This window comes from Panicum hallii, chromosome 5, assembly GCF_002211085.1.
Source record: "Panicum hallii strain FIL2 chromosome 5, PHallii_v3.1, whole genome shotgun sequence".
Lineage (NCBI taxonomy): Eukaryota > Viridiplantae > Streptophyta > Magnoliopsida > Poales > Poaceae > Panicum > Panicum hallii.
Window position 1 is genome coordinate 19,940,176 of NC_038046.1, and position 19,732 is coordinate 19,959,907.

The following is a 19,732-nucleotide window of genomic DNA, read 5'->3' on the forward strand; positions in this document are numbered from 1 at the left end:
GATAGCAGAGCCGGCTTGGTGCCTTTCGCCTTGCCCAGAACCCTTATTTATAGCCGCAGATACGGGTCAAGTACTGGCTGAAGGATTTGAAGCGTCGTTGCTACAATTGAGAGAGAAGCGGAAGCGTCGCGCTACCACAGTTGATGGGGAAGTTGAAGGGTCAGGTACGCGTCGGGATTCATTACAAGAATCGAGGAGGTGTGGAGTAAGTTGAAAAGACAAATCAATATGATGAGGACTGAGGAGTCGTCGACACACAGGATTCGAAAGGCAATCATGATTGGAGAGAATTTCGGAACAAAATATTTTATTACGAAACTGAGGGGCATGTGTTGACACCTTTTTTGGCACGTGTCTGGCTGACACTAAGGCAAGAAAAGTAGCTGATGGAAGCAGGACAATCTGGCCAATATGGTGTCGCAACCGATGGAGGGAAATTGGCGCTGATGGTTTATGTCAGCAAGTTGTCACATGGAGTCTGAGTCGTGTGCTAATTGATTAGTTATAGAAAATCTGTTTTCTTTTTAGTCAAGCCATATTGTGTCTTGATCGACTAGGGTTTGTTAGTCTATGGGCTTGTAATCAAATCACCGCACAATCAATACGACAAATTCTTTTCTTCATGGTCGGCGACTTCGCCAAACCCTAGTTTCATAGTTTTTTCTTTTCGACGAGTTCTTTCGGTAGCAGGGCTGCATGGCTTCAATCTCCAGCTTGCTGGTAAGTTCCATATTTATTGAGCAATTTAGATCTTTGATTGATGGTGTATCGCTTCCTTTTCGATTTATTTACTCACGAGTTATTGATATTTGCTATACTTTGCAAGGTTGTTACTTTTAATCTTGTGTAGTTTAGCTTTTATCACAAATTATCCAGCTTAGATCTTAGACTTTCTATCAGCTGCAATTATGCTTTATTGTTTTAATTTAGTGTTGTTCGTAAAGTAGTACTGAGTAGTCTGTATGGCCTCTCACAGTAGAATTGGCTGTTTTTAGCCGATTTCTTATTATATTTGTATCGAGCTTTTGGCCGATACTCCATTGGAACAGTTCGGAAATCCAAGCGATACGTTCTAGTATTTGACGTTGCCTTATTCATTATCAATTACAGGTCAAATTGACTGGCACGCCTAGCACCTACGCGAATCTAATTGGAGCCTACGCCGGAGTAAAGCAAATCTCCCAGGTCCTCGTGTGTGCTATGCAAGAAGTCGACCGCTGGTTTTTTACGTCAACACCCTCTACCATTCTCTTCGACTCCAACTTTCCATTGACATGCCCAAGCACCTCTGGCCGTCGCACAGCTCGCCGAAGAAATCATCATTCATTCCACCCACCTCTCTTCCCTGCAAGGTTTCATGGAGTGCAACTACATCCTCAGTGTGAAATTGTGATGGCAATATCAAAAAGAAATCAAGATCCCTTGATGTTAAAACTAGACTCACTTGAAGCATCGTCGATTGGACCTCAAATTCGAGTGTTGGTAGATGGCATTGACGAATGTGGTGGAAGAAGAGCATGCTAGAAGATGCGTCCACAACAAGAGGCAAACCATGGAATCACACAGTAGCAATGGACTTGTGACGTTGATGGAAGACCATGGTAGCACCGGGCAAAGGAAAGCTTCACAATATCCTTTTCTTTATCTGCTTGCTCAGCACAATGCTTCCGATGTGTGGGCTCACACTGCAACTCCATCCTCTAATTTCTTTCTTCTACTTTGGGATGCTTCATTCAAGGTTCAATTGGGGAGAAGAATTTAGGAGGATATGGCAAGAAGATGAGATGAGATAACAAGGAGTTGCGTGTAAGCGAAAAGGTGTAGCGGTGAGGGACAGTGCCGACCCGATGGTCAGAGGTGAAGTAAAATGACACATGACAGAGCAAACAAATAAGATTTATTTTATCTCAAGCGGTAAAAATGTAAGGGCACTAACAGGGATGGCAATTGAATGTTTACCATTCAAAATGATGGCAAAAGGTTAATTTCCCAACGAAGGGTGATGGCACATCATCAAGATTTTTGTATTTAGTGAACACGATTGAAACCCTAATTCCATCGGGCTCTTCCTTGAGTCTCACATCACCCTCTTCTCTCTCCCTCATTGCCGCCGCCTCTCCCTTTCCTATCAAATAAATTTCCTCTCTCTTATAGTGTCCCGTCTTCCTCCCTCAAGCACCATCTCTCCACACTCCCCTTCCATTATCTTCCTCCTTGAGAGTTGCACGAACCTCCTCGTGCCATGGTTGTTCTACCACCCCTTATATCATTGTCTAAATATGGTACGCCATCCTACATAGGCCCCCTTTAGGAGCGCTCTACCCCAACTTCAGCAGCTCTAGCTCCGGCTCCACCACACTCCTAATCCCTTATCGTGAAATCATCGTTTGGTGGGGCTTCTTCTCGCCCTAGCTCCATGCGCAGCCGCAAGCGGAGGAAACTCTATGGTTCGCCTGTGAACGAGCTGCCCCTACTCCGTGCCGTTGGTGAGCTATTGCTCCTCCACCGTGGGGATCTTTCGCTACTTTGCTTATCGACAAGCAGGGAACGCAGGCTAGACGAGCGCTGGAGCGACAAGGCAGCAGGGGCTTGGATCTCAGCGTTGCACAAACAAGCGGGTAGTATGACACCAACAAGATCGGAGCGTGCGCTGATGGCACGGGTGGCACGCCACTGACAAGAGGGGAGTGCGGGGCGACAGCATGGAACCGGCGAGCGGGAGCACATGCCAAGGTATGTGGCTGCGGGAGGTGCGGGTGAGGAGCGCAGATGGAGATTAGATCATGGAGTGGGGGAGCAGTTTTTTCTGCCCCCCTCCCAATGCAAAAGGAAAGGATCGTTGGGAGTGATTCTGGGCCACAGCGAATACCAAAATCGCTGTTTGGTAGCGCTCCGCCCGATTCTTGTGGAGTGGAGCGCTACCGAACTGGGCCATACTCTCAATTTTTGCATCATCCCCACTCTATGTGCAGTTGTTGCTATAGATTTGCTTTTGGTAGGTCTCCTCCAGTGGATGGTTTTATCATAGGTTCTATGATAGCCGTGCCACACTAGGGAGTAGTAATGAATTCATCCCCTAAGTCCGACCATGAAGGTAGTAAGGAAAGGCTTAAGGTGACTTGGGCTATGTTTGGTTACTACAGGGTTTATTATAAGCCCCGTCACATTGGATGTTTGGATACTAATTACGAGTATTAAATATAGATTAATAACAAAACAAATTCCATAACCCCTAGCTTTTTTGCGAGATGAATCTATTAAGCTTAATTAGTTCATGATTAGCCCATATGATGCTACAGTAAATATATACTAATCATAGATTAAGTAGGCTTAATAGATTCATCTCGCGAATAAGCTCTAGACTTATGCAGTTAGTTTTAAAATTAGCTTATATTTAGTCTTTCTAATTGGTATCGAAATATTCGATGTGACAGAGCTTATTATAAGCACCTGAATCCAAACAGCCCCTTATATTGCTCTCATCCTCGTGCTATCCCTCTCCACATATTGAGTTGTTGACCGACATTTTGTTTCCCATGTTAGCTATCCATTCCCATTAACGGGTGGAGCAAACGTGGATATGGTGATAATATCACACTCCAGCAAGGTGTTGATGAATTCGGGCATGGGATCTAATCGGGAAGGTGGAAAGGAAATAAAACTTGCATGTGTCTTCTCTTTGATTGACATGTCCTATAATGAATTGGCTTGATCTTGTATATGTAGAATAGAAGCAATGCAGTGGATTTGGAAGGAGGATAACATTAGGATAAAAAAGAATCAATAAAAGGTCAACACAAATTTTCTTATAACGCTTTTTTGTTCCAATTTTTATTTATTTGTATAGTTGTACTATGATGGAGAGATACAAAGGATCACAAAGCAGACATGGGGTTCGTTTTCCATTTGATGATTATAAAAAATTGGGGGGGGGCAATAAAGTTATTGCTTTAATACTCCTTGTTACTTAGAGCAATTTGATTGCACAATCAAAGGTTAGTAGATTAAGACGCTTTCAACATTTCTAAATTTGATTTCGATCTTTGTGGCTTGTTTCTTGATGTCATGTATAATTGCCCATAGACAGAATGGGTTTTTTCCTTCTTACTTCATAACATCCAATTTTTAGATAAGGAATATCAACTTAATCCTTTTAGAGATACTGCTAAATATACAAAGATAAGCACAATACTTTTGCAGGCTACTTCATTACTAAACGGTTAAAGTAATCTTGATCACATTTTTTGTTGTTTCCTTTTTCATGTCTAATCATTTATTGTACGTCCACAGGCCACTTGTATCAGGTACAATGTTGGCAAGGTTTATTGTGCCTTGATGATGTAAAATCTATGTGTTCATTTGTGCTCGTTGTGGCTACGGCTCCAGCTGCCCTCAAACGATAGCCACAGTAGATTTTGCTTGCTGGCAGCTGCAACCATGAAGCTAGCAGGTCACACCTCAATCATGACTCATATGAGATGGTGATAAGTTTGGCTGTGTATGGGCAAACCTCGAAGGTCATGATTTCGTATTTGTCATTGTTACCCTTTTTAACTTATGATATTGTTAACACTCGCACAATAAGCATCATGAAACTGAGACTAATTCCCTTTTTTATTTGTTACTGCCAGGTATACATTCCAACCATTGTTCTCAAACTCCAAACGCTGTGCTTGTTCGTTCTTCGTCTTGCACATAGCAACCGATGCAATTTCTACTTCTTATCTCTTTATTATTATCCTTTTGGTTCCACCTGCAGCATCGCGCAGGGAATCAACTAGTTTGCCATGCCTGGAAATAGTTTCCCGGAGATATTCGCGGTTGTTTTTTTACTGGTACAGTTGTTGGGTGTTGACGAGTTGGTTAGTACTGTTGCGGATAGTAGTTGAGGATTCGGAAGTGAACAAGTGCGGCGGTCCGATGGAGAAAGTAACCAAAACCTGGGCCACCTTGGGCCTGAGCCTGAATTGGAAGACGGTTCGAACACGCCCACGAGCACCCAAAAATCGCAATAAAACGAGAGATACACAGTGAAATCAGGGCAAACAAAAAAACACAAGCCGAAACCCTCGCCTCGCCCTGCACCTCGCCGCCGCCGCAGCAGCGCCCCTCGTCCCGGCTGTCCTCCGCGGCCTCCGCCCCCCAAGCGCCGCCGGAGGCCACAGATCCGGCCGGATCCGATGTCGGGCGGGACTGGCTCGTCCGGGCGCGCGGCCCCGCGGTACGCGCCGGACGACCCGTCGCTGCCCAAGCCTTGGCGCGGCCTCGTCGACGGCACCACCGGCTACCTCTACTACTGGAACCCGGAGACCAACGTCACGCAGTACGAGAAGCCCATGCCCCCCGATAACCAGCTCCCGCCGCCCCCGCCCCCGCTGCCTCCCCCGCCTCCCCGGAGCCGCGACCGCCGCGAGAGGTCCAGATCCCGCTCCCGCACCCCGCCTCGGCGCGACCACAGGGACCGCGACCGTGACCGCGACAGGCGCCACGACGAGCACGCGTCCTCCAAGTCGGCGGCTTCCCACCACCATCCTGCTCCGGCCGCCGCCGCCGTACCCGATGATCCGTCCACCGAGGCTTACCGCCGCCGCCACGAGATCACCGTCACGGTATGAATTCCGCGAGTCCACGTCCCCGGTTAGGATGTTAGATGCAGCTCGAGCTCGTAACATGTTTTCTGACCAACTTCCTTGTTGGTTGGCCTTGTTGCAGGGGGATAACGTGCCGGCTCCTATAACTTCATTTGAGGCTGGTGGATTTCCGTCAGAAATTCTGAAGGAGGTATGACATACCGCTGGTGAACCCCTTCACCCATGATCTAACTCTTAACCCTAACAGAATTGCATGCGAAGGATCAAGATGTTCCAAAGTGCCAAGCGATGGACCGCGGATGTGTTTTCCAGCTCTTGCTTGTTTCTCTTTATTTACTTGATTGTGCTAAACCAGGCTGCCTATGAGACCGACTGCTTATCTCCATCTCTGTGGCAGATGCGATATCTGCTCCGAGGTGGAGCTAATGTCGTATGCTGCCTCGCGCGCCCTCTGGCCAATAGTGCGACGGGCTGAGGGCCGGTCTCGTTGATGGAGCTGCCAAGGGTGGGTGAACGCCCGAGGCTGCTCCCTCCCTCCCCGGGGGGCTGCCCATGGCGCGAAGGGGCACCCGCTCGCGGCACCCACGGTGGCCAATTCGTTGCTCTGCGTGCAGTTCTTGGAAAAGGCTCCTCGCATGGATGATGGGCCTCTTCTGGGGCTTGACCCATGGAGGTCTGGCCCAGGCTGTCAGCATCCATCCATATCTAGGATTGGGTGGCAGCTGCTGGAAGGGGCCTTGTGGATGAACGATCCATGGCTGAGCGAGCCTCCGGGGACTGTTAGAGCCTTTTCTACTTCGCCTTGTGTCCGCAAGTCTACGCGTTGCGGTCACACTTTATTTGTACGACCTTAAATTGTCCTCATGCATTGTCTTTATTTGCGCAACGAAGAGTTAAAAAGGGAATACTTTTTTCAAATTTGTGCAATATATATTAATTCCACTGTTGTCCTTACTTTGCCTGCGTTTGTTGCTATTTCCCCCTTGTTTCCAGATACAACGTGCTGGATTTGCAAGCCCAACACCTATCCAGGCCCAGTCATGGCCAATTGCCATGCAGAGTCAAGATGTAGTAGCTATCGCGAAGACTGGATCTGGCAAAACTCTTGGGTATCTACTTCCTGGATTTATGCATATTAAGCGCCTGCAGAACAGCACAAGGAATGGTCCAACAGTGCTAGTTTTGGCACCAACAAGGGAACTTGCAACACAGATTCTGGATGAAGCTGTGAAATTTGGGAGATCAGCGAGAATTTCTTGCACGGTTTGTTCCTCCTGTTTCTATTTTAATATACAGATGGTCATGGTCTTTATGGTCGGTAACCTTGATAAACCTTTTTAATCAAAAGAATCTTTTGCGGAAACTTTAACCTGTTGACTTCGAGTTTTTAAGAGTTGAAGGTTATATTATTGTGTACTGTGGATCTGTCTCTAATGTTTTGGGCTCAGTGTAAGGATCACTGGTTTATATTTTCGTCTGACCATGGGTTCTTTATCTGTTTATAGTGCCTATATGGTGGTGCTCCTAAAGGTCCTCAGTTGAGAGATTTAGATAGAGGAGTTGATGTTGTTGTTGCAACACCTGGAAGGTTAAATGACATTCTAGAAATGCGAAGGGTAAGCCTTAAGCAAGTGACGTATCTTGTTCTGGATGAGGCTGACCGCATGCTGGACATGGGTTTTGAACCACAAATACGGAAGATAGTGAAAGAGATGCCTCACCATCGTCAAACCCTTATGTACACTGCTACTTGGCCAAAGGAAGTCCGAAGGATTGCAGATGATCTTCTTGTTAACCCTGTCCAGGTGACGATTGGAAGTGTTGATGAACTTGTTGCTAATAGTGCTATTACTCAGGTATGGACTGGGCCCTATACAGATCATTCGTGGAAGCTTCGTTTTCCTTTCGTGATGCATGAATGATATTGTTCTGTTCTTATTTATCAGTTACCCAAGTACTTCTACCCTAACTGTTCCTGTTACCATATTCTCTTGTTCTGTGCAGCATGTGGAGGTGATAACTCCCTCAGAAAAGCTTCGACGTCTGGAACAAATATTGCGATCCCAGGATTCGGGTTCAAAAGTATTAATATTTTGTACCACCAAGAGGATGTGCGACCAACTTGCAAGGACACTCACCAGGCAGTTTGGAGCTTCGGCCATTCACGGTGACAAGTCCCAAAGTGAAAGAGAGAAGGTTCTGAATCAGTTTCGATCTGGACGGTCTCCTATTTTGGTTGCAACGGATGTTGCTGCGCGGGGTTTGGACATCAAAGATATCAGGTTATACTGTCTTTCCATTCTCTGTTATGCATGTTTGTGTTCTTGATTTCTAATGTCATACTATGAAGGAACAATGAAAAAGCGAATTCGCTTGTACATTCATCATAACTCTAGTATATGTTAACTGTGCATGGATGAATAAAAATGTCAATGTGTGTCTATTTGTCACTCATCTACAATAGAGATTGCTGATTTTAATTGCAATCGAATATACTTTCCAGAAAAATATATTGATCGAAATCATTTTGCATCCATTGCATCAATGTTTAGTGCAGATTTACACATAACCTTATGATGGGCCTTTGCCATTTTGTTCGTCGTAGTTTTAATAAGCCATTACTACCTTCGGTCAAGAAAGCTTGAGCATTCAGACAAGAAGCCACACAATATAAACTGTTCTGGTTATCTAAAGCATCTTGAAATGACCGGAGGTAGTACTTTTGTGTATTATTATTGGCTTCCATTATTAGAAGAACAAGGTCTGAACCACCATCATCTTGGGTATAACTACTTACTGCTGAAGTGGTTGCGAACTTGCAAATATGTTACCTGTTGCATTGCTCGTGTATTGAAATGTGATACCATTTTGTTAACTTTGTTTGTGCCTTTGTGGATCCCTTTTGTTTTCTTTACACAGGGTTGTGATCAACTATGACTTCCCCACTGGTGTTGAAGACTATGTTCATAGGATTGGCAGGACAGGAAGGGCTGGAGCCACTGGTGTAGCATATACATTTTTCTGTGATCAGGACTCAAAATATGCTTCTGACCTTATCAAAATTCTGGAAGGGGCAAACCAAAAGGTACCCCGAGATTTAGAGGACATGGCTTCTCGTGGTGGTGGGCGAGGTAGGAAGAGGAACCGTTGGGCATCCCGCTCTGACAGGGGTGGTTCTCGTTCCGAACTGGATTCTAGGTACAGTGGTAGAGATGCTTCTGGGAGATCACCACGTGGCAGCCGTGGAAGGGATGATTATGGTGGCCGTGGCAGGTACACTTGCTACCAACATGCAAATCAGAATTAGCAATTTTTCTGTTGGGTGCTAGGCCTGCATCATGAGGGTTTTTTAAAAATATTATTAATCTTTGAAATACACTAAAAGCAAATGTAGGATATAATTTAGATGAGGGGTGCAATCCCACTCTCACTCCACCAGCCTACTCCAATAGCTTATGGAACCCCTCAATCTTGTTCAGTGTTTTAGATTTTTTAGAAGAATCTGATTTGAGATTTTGATTTCAAACTAGCTCAAGTAGAGCATCTGATGCATGCTTTATTGTTTTAATGATTTGTGGTTCCTTAAATGCTGATTTTTTTTTGTGATGCTGACAGGTATGATGGTGAAACGGATGGGCGATCTCGCAGGTCTGCTAGGGGTCGCAGTAGAAGCCGTAGCAGAAGTGACAGTAGAAGCCGCAGCCCAAGTCCTAAGAGGTCACGGCGTCATGAGGCTACCCGTAGCAGGACCAAGAGTCGTAGCCGAAGCAGGACAAAGAGTCGGAGCAGGAGCAGGAGCAGGAGCAGGAGCAGGAGCTATACTAGAAACCGCCGTGCTAGCCGCAGCAGGAGCCGTAGCCCTGTTGCTGCTAGCCGTAGGCATGAGAAAACAGCCACTGTCTCTGGGTCTGCTCGGCCTAACTCAGGGCACACAGAGCACAAAAGCCCTCCAAGATCGCATTCTGGGAATGACCATGCGAACCACTCTGACCACAAGGATGACCATCACATGGAAGATGGGAAGATGGAAAAGGTTGATCTTGATCGCTCACCCAGCCCACAAGATGACAAATCTGCTCCATATAGTCCTGTGTACAATGGCAAAGCCAGTGGTTCGATGAGCCCCAACGGTCAGCCAGTGGTTGATGCCAAATCTGTTGAAGCTTCTGAAAAACCTGACCCTGCATCTCCTGTGCGCAACAGCAAGAGCCGAGACGATGAAGAGGAAGGTATCATAGATGAGGATGGAGAGATAGCTGAGGATGATCCTCGATCAAATGCTGCAGCTACACAGAATGGTGATAACTGATTGTGGTCGATATAGAATGGCTCTGTGGCTCCCTGCATCTGCTTGTGACAAACCAGACTCTCTTTTATGCAAGCTGATCATTCACTAAGTTGAGAATGCGGACATGCATTTGTATCTCGTTGAGAATGCGGACATGCATTTGTATTTCGTTAAAACATTGCATACCTGTGCTGTTTGTGAACCAAAACTGGAGATCTATGTCATGTTATGTTTGTTGTCATTGTAGTTCGTTTGTCTATGAACTATGATGTGTTTGTGCAGTCCTGGTTTTACGTCTGGACGAAATTATCCACAAAATGTGGCGCTTACATGGGACGCCTGAACCTCCTCTCGCTTTCCGCTGCCACGCCTAAAATTTTTTTCTACGCGAGCATTCCAGCTTCAGCGAGCTTGGCGTCAACGACGCATATATTCCTTCCATTGTAGTGTTTCCGTACAAGTATGAGATCTTGTATCATCTTCAAAATAATAATTAGTCCAGAATTACATTGCATTATATTAAATTCAGAAAAATTGGGGAGGACTTCCCCACTAATGCACGGAATGAATTTATTAGCGGCAAAATCACAATAATCAATGGAACATAAACACATACAACTTGGGCTCATATAGACGTATCTGGAAACGAACCCATAAGGATTACATGATTGCTATTTTTTGGTCTCCAAAGTTTATCAGGCCTTGCTTTAGAGAGAATATCGGAGAAAAACCCAGAGTATGAAGAGAACGCCGGGGGTTGGATAGACTCCGCTGATGGCATGCCCGTGCCACCATGTACAGCTTGCTCGAGTGCCACGATCTTCCTGCCAGTACTAGAAGCCTTACCACAAGGGCAGACACCAATCTTCCTAAAGCATTGCTTGTGGAAGATTGACCCACACAAACCACACTTTGTAGCTTCATCCTCCTACAGCAAATGTAACAGATTTCCTCAGCAATAAATATAAAGCCAAAAGAAATTAGAAGGCAAAGACTTGGCAGAGCACCTGAAATGGGAATATAAGGGACAGGGGGTCATCACAAGCTTGTCGAGCAGCACAAGGTACACCAGCATCATAGCATACAAGGCATTGCTCAGTGATGTGCTCAAGTATCCTGTTCCATATAGTATGCACCTTAACTGGAAGTGCTGTTTCAAGAAAACAGAATTTGTATTAGTTGGTGCAACCAACTCACTGAGAACATGATTATCATCTGACGGTTTATGATTTCTGCCCCAATCTTTGAATCATCAAGCATTAGTCAAGTTTTGAACAATAACCATAGGGGCAGCATAAGAAACAACTATACCTAAACATTGTTTAAGACTCACGTTCATACTTTTTTTTTTTTGGGATAAACATCAGGCATCCACTTTGAGGCTGTAATTTGCTTAGGCTCTGATAGACCAAAAGCATGAGGAAACACAATTCTTCAATTGTGATTTGTGACGTACATTGTAAAGAAATATTAGTCTAGTGCAGAATTCTGTTATGCTTAATAATGGAGCAGAATACATTGATGCAGCTACAATATAAACCATATTTTATTGACATACGTATCAGAACTTAATAGTTACAGAAATAAGTTGCACAAAATTCTACATCCAGTTTGGACTGTGCACTTCAAAAAATCTTCTAGAAAATGAATGGTACCTGCAAAAGCCCCTTTTGAGAGATCAACAAGGTCACGAAGCGCAAAGAAATCATTTCCATCAAGAAGGTATCTTCGAACTCCTAGTCCTTTATGTATGGAATTCCGGAAAGGACATTGGACGCAAGGAAGCATAGCTGCTATTTTCTTTCGGACACTCATGATATTAAGCAGAGCTGGCACTTTAGAGAATAGGAAAGGATTGACTGCACTTACACAGAGCATAGGCTGAAAATGCAAATCACCATTTCTTTAAGGTTTGGAAAGGTATGAAAGTTCATATTTTATAGTGCACTTCAGAAATAATAAATAAACAATACACAGTTTTAAGTTATAATTACCTGGTCATAGATGGAGTCTAAATATGCTTTTGCTAACTGGGAAATCGGATATAGGGAAAAATCCCAGTAGTGCAAAACTCTTGCTGGCAGAACTGCAGTGTCATTTGTGTGACAAGAAGCACAAAATAATTGGCCAGTATAAGAACAAAACTGAGGTTTGTTCCATCCAATAGTTTGCACAAGTTCTTGCAGCAATGTTCGTCCAGCATCCAAATGCCTATGGCATCCTGCACAGTTGTAGTGCTGTAACTCTAACAACTGTCTGGTTGACTTCCGTGGCCTATCCTCCACAATAAGTGATATTTTCTTGCCCATTGAGGTGGAATCGTCATGGGAACCTCCGTTGCATTCTGAATCTTTGGAATTTAAATCACTGCTCCGCTTTTGCAAAGATCGTGGAATGAGAGTTTTCAAAAAACTATATTCATACACAGGCCTCCCATGTGATAAAAAATTAACCAGAGGGGTCGGGATTCCAAACGGATAACTCGAGACTAGCAAAGAACGTAAGCATTCTTGAATTAGACCACTTCTCTCACTGACAACATCCGGGGATGCATTCCCAAATATTTTATTTGACTCTTTTTCAACATTTTCCCATGTAGGGGGAAGACTCAAACCTCTCTCATAAAAGAAGTCCTTAAGTTGCCGATAAAGTGCATAAAATTCACGGTACCGTCGCTCAATTTCCCATTCATCTTCACCACTCCTCACTTTTAACAAATAAACAGTGTATTCTTTGACACCAACCATCCGTTCACCAAAAGAAACATCCCCAGTTCTTTGCTTTGCCCCCACAACCTCCACCCAATCAATTCTTGAAGGATACTGAGGAAGAGGGTATACATAGGCATCATCTGTACCAGAAGTAGAGGCAGTAGTGCTGCCATCTCTGAAATGGTGAGCCTCGCGAGTCTTGCTCTTGCGATTATCTCTAAAAGATTCATTTTCATGTGGCTCCCCTGAACTGAGCAGAATCTGTTCCATCTCTTGGACCATATCATCAAATAAATCATTGTCATCAAATATGTCCACCTATAGTTAGAAAGTGACTATGTCAATCCAATAATGTGGTTGGATGCATAAACATTCATGATTCAATATTCATGTAATACAGTAATTTGAATATTTGATCAAGCAAAGGAGGTACAAGCCCTTTTTTTTCTTTTGGAGGAAGGAGACTACTAATCCAAGAGTGTGGTTGAGCACATGTATGTCTGCGGAATACTGCGATCGACGTAAAGGAGCACCAAACGAGTGCCATTTTTACTTTTTCATAAAAACTATATGTACATGAATCAAGATTTGATACAGACCAATGAGTACATTTGTGTTTGGTTATTGGGATAGTAGCATTGAGAACCCCTCTTCGATTAACATAAGACTGGCTAAAGTGGGACTAGGTCAGAAATGAATGAGTATCAAAATATTGTTGATGTAAATTTGGACTAAAAATTCCAGAAACAGAGACCAGAATAGTTGCTAAATCCCAGAGTGATCTACCAAGCTATGTTTGAATTCAGTGAACATATTTTTGTTCCCCTGCAACAAAGCCTTCGCCACGGCTGGCCAGGACAATATAATCCAAATTTGCGAGCTGACAGATTAAACATCTAAAACTCGTACCTCTAGGAGGAACTCCATAAGCAAATGCTGCTAGACATCAATCTTAACCAAGCAGACGACGTCAGGGCATGAAAAATTGACAGCTATTCCGCTGAAATTCACAGCTTTAATCAGGTAATTGAAGTACCAGCGAACCCACCTGGTTGTGATCAGGGCGCGGATGAACAGCCGGCGAACCAGGACTAGACCCCTGCCGCGCGAGGGCGTCGCCTCCGGCGGCCGCCGGAGGAGGACCGGTTCCCGACCGCGACTGCGCCGGCGCCGGCGCCTGGAGGCGGCTGAGCTGGTGGTTCTTGGGGAATCCGGAGACGGCGGGATGGTCGTCGAGGAGGAGGTCCATCTGGTGGTCCCAGAAGTCGGAGGAGGGGCGGAGGGTGCCGAGGGAGCTGGGGGTGCCCAGGGCAGAGTTGGCGCTGCAGTACCTGTCGTCCTCGGCGTCTGATCCGACCTCCGAGGAGGCCTCGGACGCGGCGCCGCCGGCGGATCGCCGGGGTGGCTCCATGCCGGACTGGATCCCGGTCCGCCCGCCGTAAGCTGTGTCTTCTGCTAGGGATTGGCGATGTCGTTTCGTTTCCTGGTGGGAGAAGAGTAGGACTTGCACTAGGGTCCTCGTACTTTTGTTTATTTCAAAAATTTAATCCGATGCCAGCTCAGGTACACGTCGTATCGTACCTCACTGGATCTGCAGAAGCACTTCAGTGCTGCATCAGTGGATCTGCAGGTACATGTCGATCGGCCTGCCTTGGATCACCGGCCGCATATCAACCGGAGTTTGGTGAAAATGAGAGGGCCAATTTAGTACTCGTAGTATAGAGAATAGAGGGGACATTATTTTGTGCATATAAGTGGTAGAATTAAGTGCTCGTTAAGAAAATTTTAAAATCAGAAGGACCACCGCCTACTTTGTTATGCTCTGCCTCTCCAACAAGGTAACATCATCTCTATGCCAAATGGAGCCCGAGCCAAAAAAAAAAGAAAAATCCTTCAATGTCTAACATAGTCCTTCCTACGTGTATAAACGTATAAACTGAACAATTCATGGGGATGTCTATTCATAGCACGTGCGACTAGCCACCGTATCATCGTACATGTCCGCCGGAGATAACAATATTTCAGAATAAAATAAAATGTAAGATAAAAATATTTTGGAACCTTATTGTCTCCAGTCTTTTATGTTATTTTGGAATATTTTATTTTGTTCTGTAGCATTATTATCTCCAGCGGACATGTACGATGATACGGTGGCTAGTCGCACGTGCTATGAATAGATGCCCTGCAATTCACGTGTAGTTTTGTCACGGTTGCAATCTTACTTCAAATGGGTATTTGGAACACAGTGTTTTTTCTTAGACTCGTGAACTAAATCTAGAGATGAAACCATCCTATTGTGATATAAAAGTTATCACTGTTTGCATATATCTATGTCAAAAGTGAAAATTATAGGATACCAACATTTTTGCGTTTCTATCGTGTCAATGGTTTGGTTCCCACAAATAAATATTCTTGTCTTTCGCACTATTTCTATTTATGTACTTGAGTCCAAATTGTTATGCTAGATTTTGTTTCAATGTGGACAATACCATACCATGAGCACCTACTTTACATCAGATACAAACTTGATGCCCACTTTTTTAGAATGGCGATGTTCGTGTATAAGCTTCAACCACAAACACAACTACTTGCGCAATTTGTATAGGGTAGTGGAAGATAATATGTGGATATGATATGTGGTCCTACTTGACGATATTAAAGTTTCCGCTGGTACAACACGATTTTAGCTTGCGAGCTGTATCAGTTCAATGACCTCAGTGCGAGAAAGATTGGTGACTTGGCATAATAGAAGTTGAGGTCAAGATGGTTATGGAAGCTCATGTAACAGTCATGAAGTTCAAATTTACCACGTGGAAGATGTCAAACTCCTACAATTTGGTATGTTGGGTTGGATAGAAATGCTAGTTATGTGGTGAGAATGAGCAATGAGGCATATAGGGGGCAAAACTAGTAATCAAATGAGAGATAATTGCAAGGGAATTATTTAGGTTGAGCCTATGCTAGAAATCTCTCATATTTTTTTATAGAACAAGCCATTCTCTAAAAGTTTTATATGAATTCTAGATATCTAAGTTTTAGTTACTCTAAATGAATCGTGCAATTTTTCCCGTATAATTTAAATACTATTAATTTCATATATTTTTATTATTACTTAAAAAGAGTCAAGCTCGTTTTGAGCAATAACTTAAAAGTAGTTGTATTATATTATATCCAACATATTGCTCATATTTCTTAAATAAAAAACCCCTCTCTCTCTCCCTGTATAACCAATAACTATTTTTACGATTTTTGGTGGTAGTTGCTACATTAAACTACCAAAATCTAATCACCAATGGATAGGGTAGATGTATGGATCACCTTCATTTAAGTGAGAGAGGATGTGTGTTTTTGGTGATCATAAAAAATGGTATTTAGGATTGGATGTGTAATCTGCTGGAGCACCTTCAATCACCAAAAGAGCACTTTTTTATATTAGGAAGAGGGATAGTAATCTGCCAGAGATGCTCATAGCGCCGACGATGCATGTAGTAGTAACATGAATTGTTGACCCCACTAATGGGCAATTAAATGTCACACCCTAAAATATTTAATTTTAGGATGTGAATGTCTTTTACAATGTGTTCATCTATCAATAGGATTTTCCAAGAGTTTTAAAGATTTTTCTAGCAATTATTCTATTTATCCTAGAGCTAGATCCATTTTTATTTGAAAATCTCTAAAATTCTTTTTCATGAGTCCCAAATATTTTATTTGTAATCCTTGTATCCCAAGTTACCTCCCGAGTTCCTCGGAAATTTTTGGGATTCTTCCGAATATATTTTTCGTTGTTTAAAATATTTATCTGGACCTTTCTAGATTTACTTTAAGCTTAAAAATATGTTCTGGAAAATATTTCTAATTTGATTTTCATTGGAAGTTGGATCGAGTCGTATCTTTGTAGTACATCCTTTTAATCTTGTCCTCGCCGAATCCTTAAGATGCCCCATCGAGCTCCCGATTCTCTAACCTTTCTCTCCGATCAAGTTATGCTTGAAAACAACGCCTCGTGGCTCATCTTTAGTGTTTTTCCGACGAATGTTCGATCACCGTCAGCTTCGACGACTCGGCCTGATCCTTTCCTTCTCTTTTCCGCGCTCTCGAATAACTTGTTCATGTTCAACCAGCACAATCAGCTCGTTTTCACGTTCGGCCCTCACCCGAACATATTTCGGCACATAACCGAACTCGCTCGGTCAATCTCGTTTTCTCTTTCCGTTACCTCTTCTATCCTCTCTTTGCTCGCTAAATTGTGGAACCCGCTGGTCGGTCCAATCTCGTCTCTTGTGGGCAATCCGGACTCGAGAACGAGTCCCAGCCCGATACGTCACTGCATCCTTGTCGTCATCCGAGTTTGAGCCCAGCCCGATATCTCCAGGTCTATTTAAACGTGCCCTGCACCTTTCCTTCCCCGTAGCCTCTGCATCGCGTCTCTGCTGCCCACGTAGCCGGCCCTAGCCTCCCCCATGACTCCCTGCTGCTTGCACCCTTGCGACCTCTTTCTGCATCGCCCCGAGTTCCTGCAGCCAGTCGCTCCTTTCCCTTGATCCTTCTCTATGACATCACGGCCCCACCTGTCATTTCCTTCTCCCCTTTTCGTTTTCTGTTCAGCACCAACCCATTTGTTTTTGGTTCAGGCCCAACCCATAAACGGAGAGAATTCGGACTCCCCGCACACAGCACCCCTATAAAGGGCGAGCCAAAACCCTCAGGCATCAGCATGATCTCCTGCTCGCAATCTTTTTTCCTATGCAACGCCGCCACATCTCCCTGCTGCCACGCATCATCTTCGCGTGCGCTCCTGCAGTACCGCTGCCATGGCCTCCCCGAGCGCCCAGGCCCTCCCGTTCTTCTCCTTCAGGCGCCCGAGCCCCTGCTCCTTTCCCCCCTGCGCCACGCCTTATCCTGCTGCCGCGCTGCCCCTATACCCGCGCGCCACCAGGCTAGCAACGCCCTCCTGCACCTCGTCTCCTCCTGCGCCGCCCCTGTGCCACCCCCAGGCCAGCGCCACCAGAACAGGAACCGCAGGAACAGAATAGTAGGCCGGCCCTGCTCGTGCACCACAGGATGCCGCCGTCCCTGCCCGTGCCGCCCCCTCCTGTTGTCGCGCCACAGGACGCCGCCGGCCTTGCCCAGCACCTTGCGCCCCCCTGCCGAGCCTGCAGTGCCGCCGCCACACAGCAGGAGCATTGCCACCATAAACAGAAGCCCAGAACAGATGAACAGAACAGCTGCCGTATCTTCCTCCACAAAATTCGATCACCACGATGCATCTCCACGGTAAATTAGGTAGGGAATGGAATCCCCTCGTCGTCCTCTTTCATTTGCCCCGCTTCCCGCGATCTCCCATGCCCGAAATCGACGGGAATTTGAGGTACAGTAACCGCCACCGCCATTGGAGCTGTGCTGTGAAGTTTTTAAGATTTAGTCCCTGGAAGATTATGTAATTATCGTGTAAGTTTCTGTGTCTTGAGAAATTTGCAGAAAACCTCCTAGATCTATTACATCTTCTCAATCCAGCCCCACCATAGAATTTTTCAGATCTAACCCGAACTTTTCTTTATTTGCAAGCACTATTTTCTATGTCTTGAATTTCTTTCCTGCTAACCCCTGAAGTCTACAGTTAATTACGTATACGTCCCTGCAGCGCTGTTTTATGCGTAGTTTTCGCGTTTTAGATCCGTTTCAATCCGTTCTTTTTGCGTTAGTCTTCTAAAACTCTAAGCTATTGTTTAGTAGTGCTATTGTACCATAATTCCTATTTTTAAAATTAAATATCAATTTAATTTGAATAATATCCTCTCATCTAGTTTTCTGAATTAAAATCCAATTAGGATTTTACTCCGGTTTTCATAATTAATGTTAATTAGATTAATATCAACTTAAATATGTTTGTAATTTAGTTGGTTTAGTTCAACTCGAATCATAAAGTTCGACGTTTAGATGCTCTCATCGGTTTCTTTCTAATTAATTGTTTAATTTGGATAATTCGTACATAGACAATTATATATAAAAATTTAATTAAGTTGTATCTCGTTTTTATAAATGCAAATATAATATGAGTTAATTCTAATTAGAGATATTCTCTTTTATATCTTTTATAATAGTTTTCCAAATTAAAATAAATAAAATCCTATAATTTTTTTATTCTTTTATAATATAAATCTTCCGATAGCTGTATCTTTTCAACCCTAGCTCCGTTTTCTGCGTTTCTTGCGCTCTCGTGACCGTAGCAGCGAGCCCTATCCTTTGGTACGCTCTTTAAAACTTTCCTTTTATTTGTTGTACCCGTTCTTAGTTATTCTTATTTATTTGCTTGTTTGTATGCTTGGACCTGATGCTTGCGTGACGTTAGAAGGAGCGTGATCGAAGAGTTTTGAAGATTTAGAGTTTCAAGAACAAGATTTGAAGACTCTGAGCAGCTATTCTCTAAAAGAAAGGTAAGTATTTCCTTGATCATGCTTTTGTCCTAATAATCACAATAAATATAACATTTTCTTTATATGCATGCATGTGTCCTAATATTGATGGATCCTAATTAAGGATATGCCTAATCTTTATGATCATTCCTTGTCAATCTGGGTTTTACATTTAATGTTGGGTAGTTATTGCTTATTTGCTATAACTGGTTCCGGTTTGGGAATAATATATAACCATGATGATGATAATGATGATACTACACCTGTTTTATCCATGTTCATGCTCTTTGTGTTGTTGATCACAAGATCATATGTTTTAATCGGAACATGGAGAACCACCTAGAAAAACAGTGCAACCACAATACTATATGGCTCTGGTCTTGGCTAATTAATTAGAGACTCTAGTTTATGATAATCTTACCGAAAGGGTAAGAGGGGTTGCATCGTCGGGGTATAGCTCGGTCCTCTTGAGGGTCTCATTAGGGAGAGTTATGACCGTTTTGACTTGAAACCTTAGCGGATTGTCATAAGTTAGGGAATCTTTGTAAAGGTATCATAGTGAATCCATTGCCACTCACCTCGGAAGTGTTCAAGAGGCTAGCTACCTCAGGCAAATCGGGAGACACGAATTGTGGGTAAAGTGTACAACCTCTGCAGAGTGAAAACTGATATATCAGCCGTGCTCACAGTTAAGAGCAGCTTGGACCCTCACATGATTAATTGAAC

At 44.0% G+C, this 19,732-nt stretch overlaps 2 protein-coding genes across 3 annotated transcripts; one reads left to right on the forward strand and one right to left on the reverse strand.

Annotated features, from left to right (window-relative positions):
* The first annotated feature begins 5,036 nt into the window (after nucleotides 1-5,036).
* LOC112895739 (DEAD-box ATP-dependent RNA helicase 40-like) lies at nucleotides 5,037-10,125 on the forward strand. 2 transcript variants are annotated; one of them, XM_025963732.1, is made up of 7 exons: nucleotides 5,037-5,609; nucleotides 5,713-5,781; nucleotides 6,585-6,854; nucleotides 7,097-7,447; nucleotides 7,596-7,873; nucleotides 8,511-8,864; nucleotides 9,207-10,125. In XM_025963732.1, exons 1-7 carry the CDS (start codon nucleotides 5,181-5,183, stop codon nucleotides 9,898-9,900), a joined length of 2,445 nt encoding a protein of 814 aa, XP_025819517.1. In that variant the 5' UTR covers nucleotides 5,037-5,180; the 3' UTR covers nucleotides 9,901-10,125. The 2 variants fall into 2 exon arrangements, with proteins under 2 accessions (XP_025819517.1, XP_025819518.1); XM_025963733.1 differs by lacking the exons at nucleotides 5,037-5,609; nucleotides 5,713-5,781 and adding an exon at nucleotides 5,801-6,433.
* Nucleotides 10,126-10,347: 222 nt separating this feature from the next.
* On the reverse strand, nucleotides 10,348-14,001 carry LOC112895741. The gene is made up of 5 exons (XM_025963734.1): nucleotides 13,639-14,001; nucleotides 11,874-12,908; nucleotides 11,535-11,760; nucleotides 10,887-11,029; nucleotides 10,348-10,807 (listed from the first exon to the last, which is right to left on the reverse strand). Exons 1-5 carry the CDS (start codon nucleotides 13,999-14,001, stop codon nucleotides 10,505-10,507), a joined length of 2,070 nt encoding a protein of 689 aa, XP_025819519.1. The 3' UTR covers nucleotides 10,348-10,504.
* Between the last annotated feature and the right edge of the window lie 5,731 nt (nucleotides 14,002-19,732).

What these genes read in the sequence shown, in the direction of transcription:
- LOC112895739 (XM_025963732.1), top strand. Translation starts at nt 5,181, where the DNA reads ATGTCGGGCGGGACTGGCTCGTCCGGGCGCGCGGCCCCGCGGTACGCG. An exon ending in CGTCAGAAATTCTGAAGGAG is followed by an intron (nt 5,782 to 6,584) that starts GTATGACATACC and finishes CCTTGTTTCCAG; the next exon opens with ATACAACGTGCTGGATTTGC. An exon ending in GATTATGGTGGCCGTGGCAG is followed by an intron (nt 8,865 to 9,206) that starts GTACACTTGCTA and finishes TGATGCTGACAG; the next exon opens with GTATGATGGTGAAACGGATG.
- LOC112895741 (XM_025963734.1), bottom strand. Translation starts at nt 14,001, where the DNA reads ATGGAGCCACCCCGGCGATCCGCCGGCGGCGCCGCGTCCGAGGCCTCC. An exon ending in TAGACTCCATCTATGACCAG is followed by an intron (nt 11,761 to 11,873) that starts GTAATTATAACT and finishes TTGCATTTTCAG; the next exon opens with CCTATGCTCTGTGTAAGTGC. An exon ending in CCCTTATATTCCCATTTCAG is followed by an intron (nt 10,808 to 10,886) that starts GTGCTCTGCCAA and finishes CATTTGCTGTAG; the next exon opens with GAGGATGAAGCTACAAAGTG.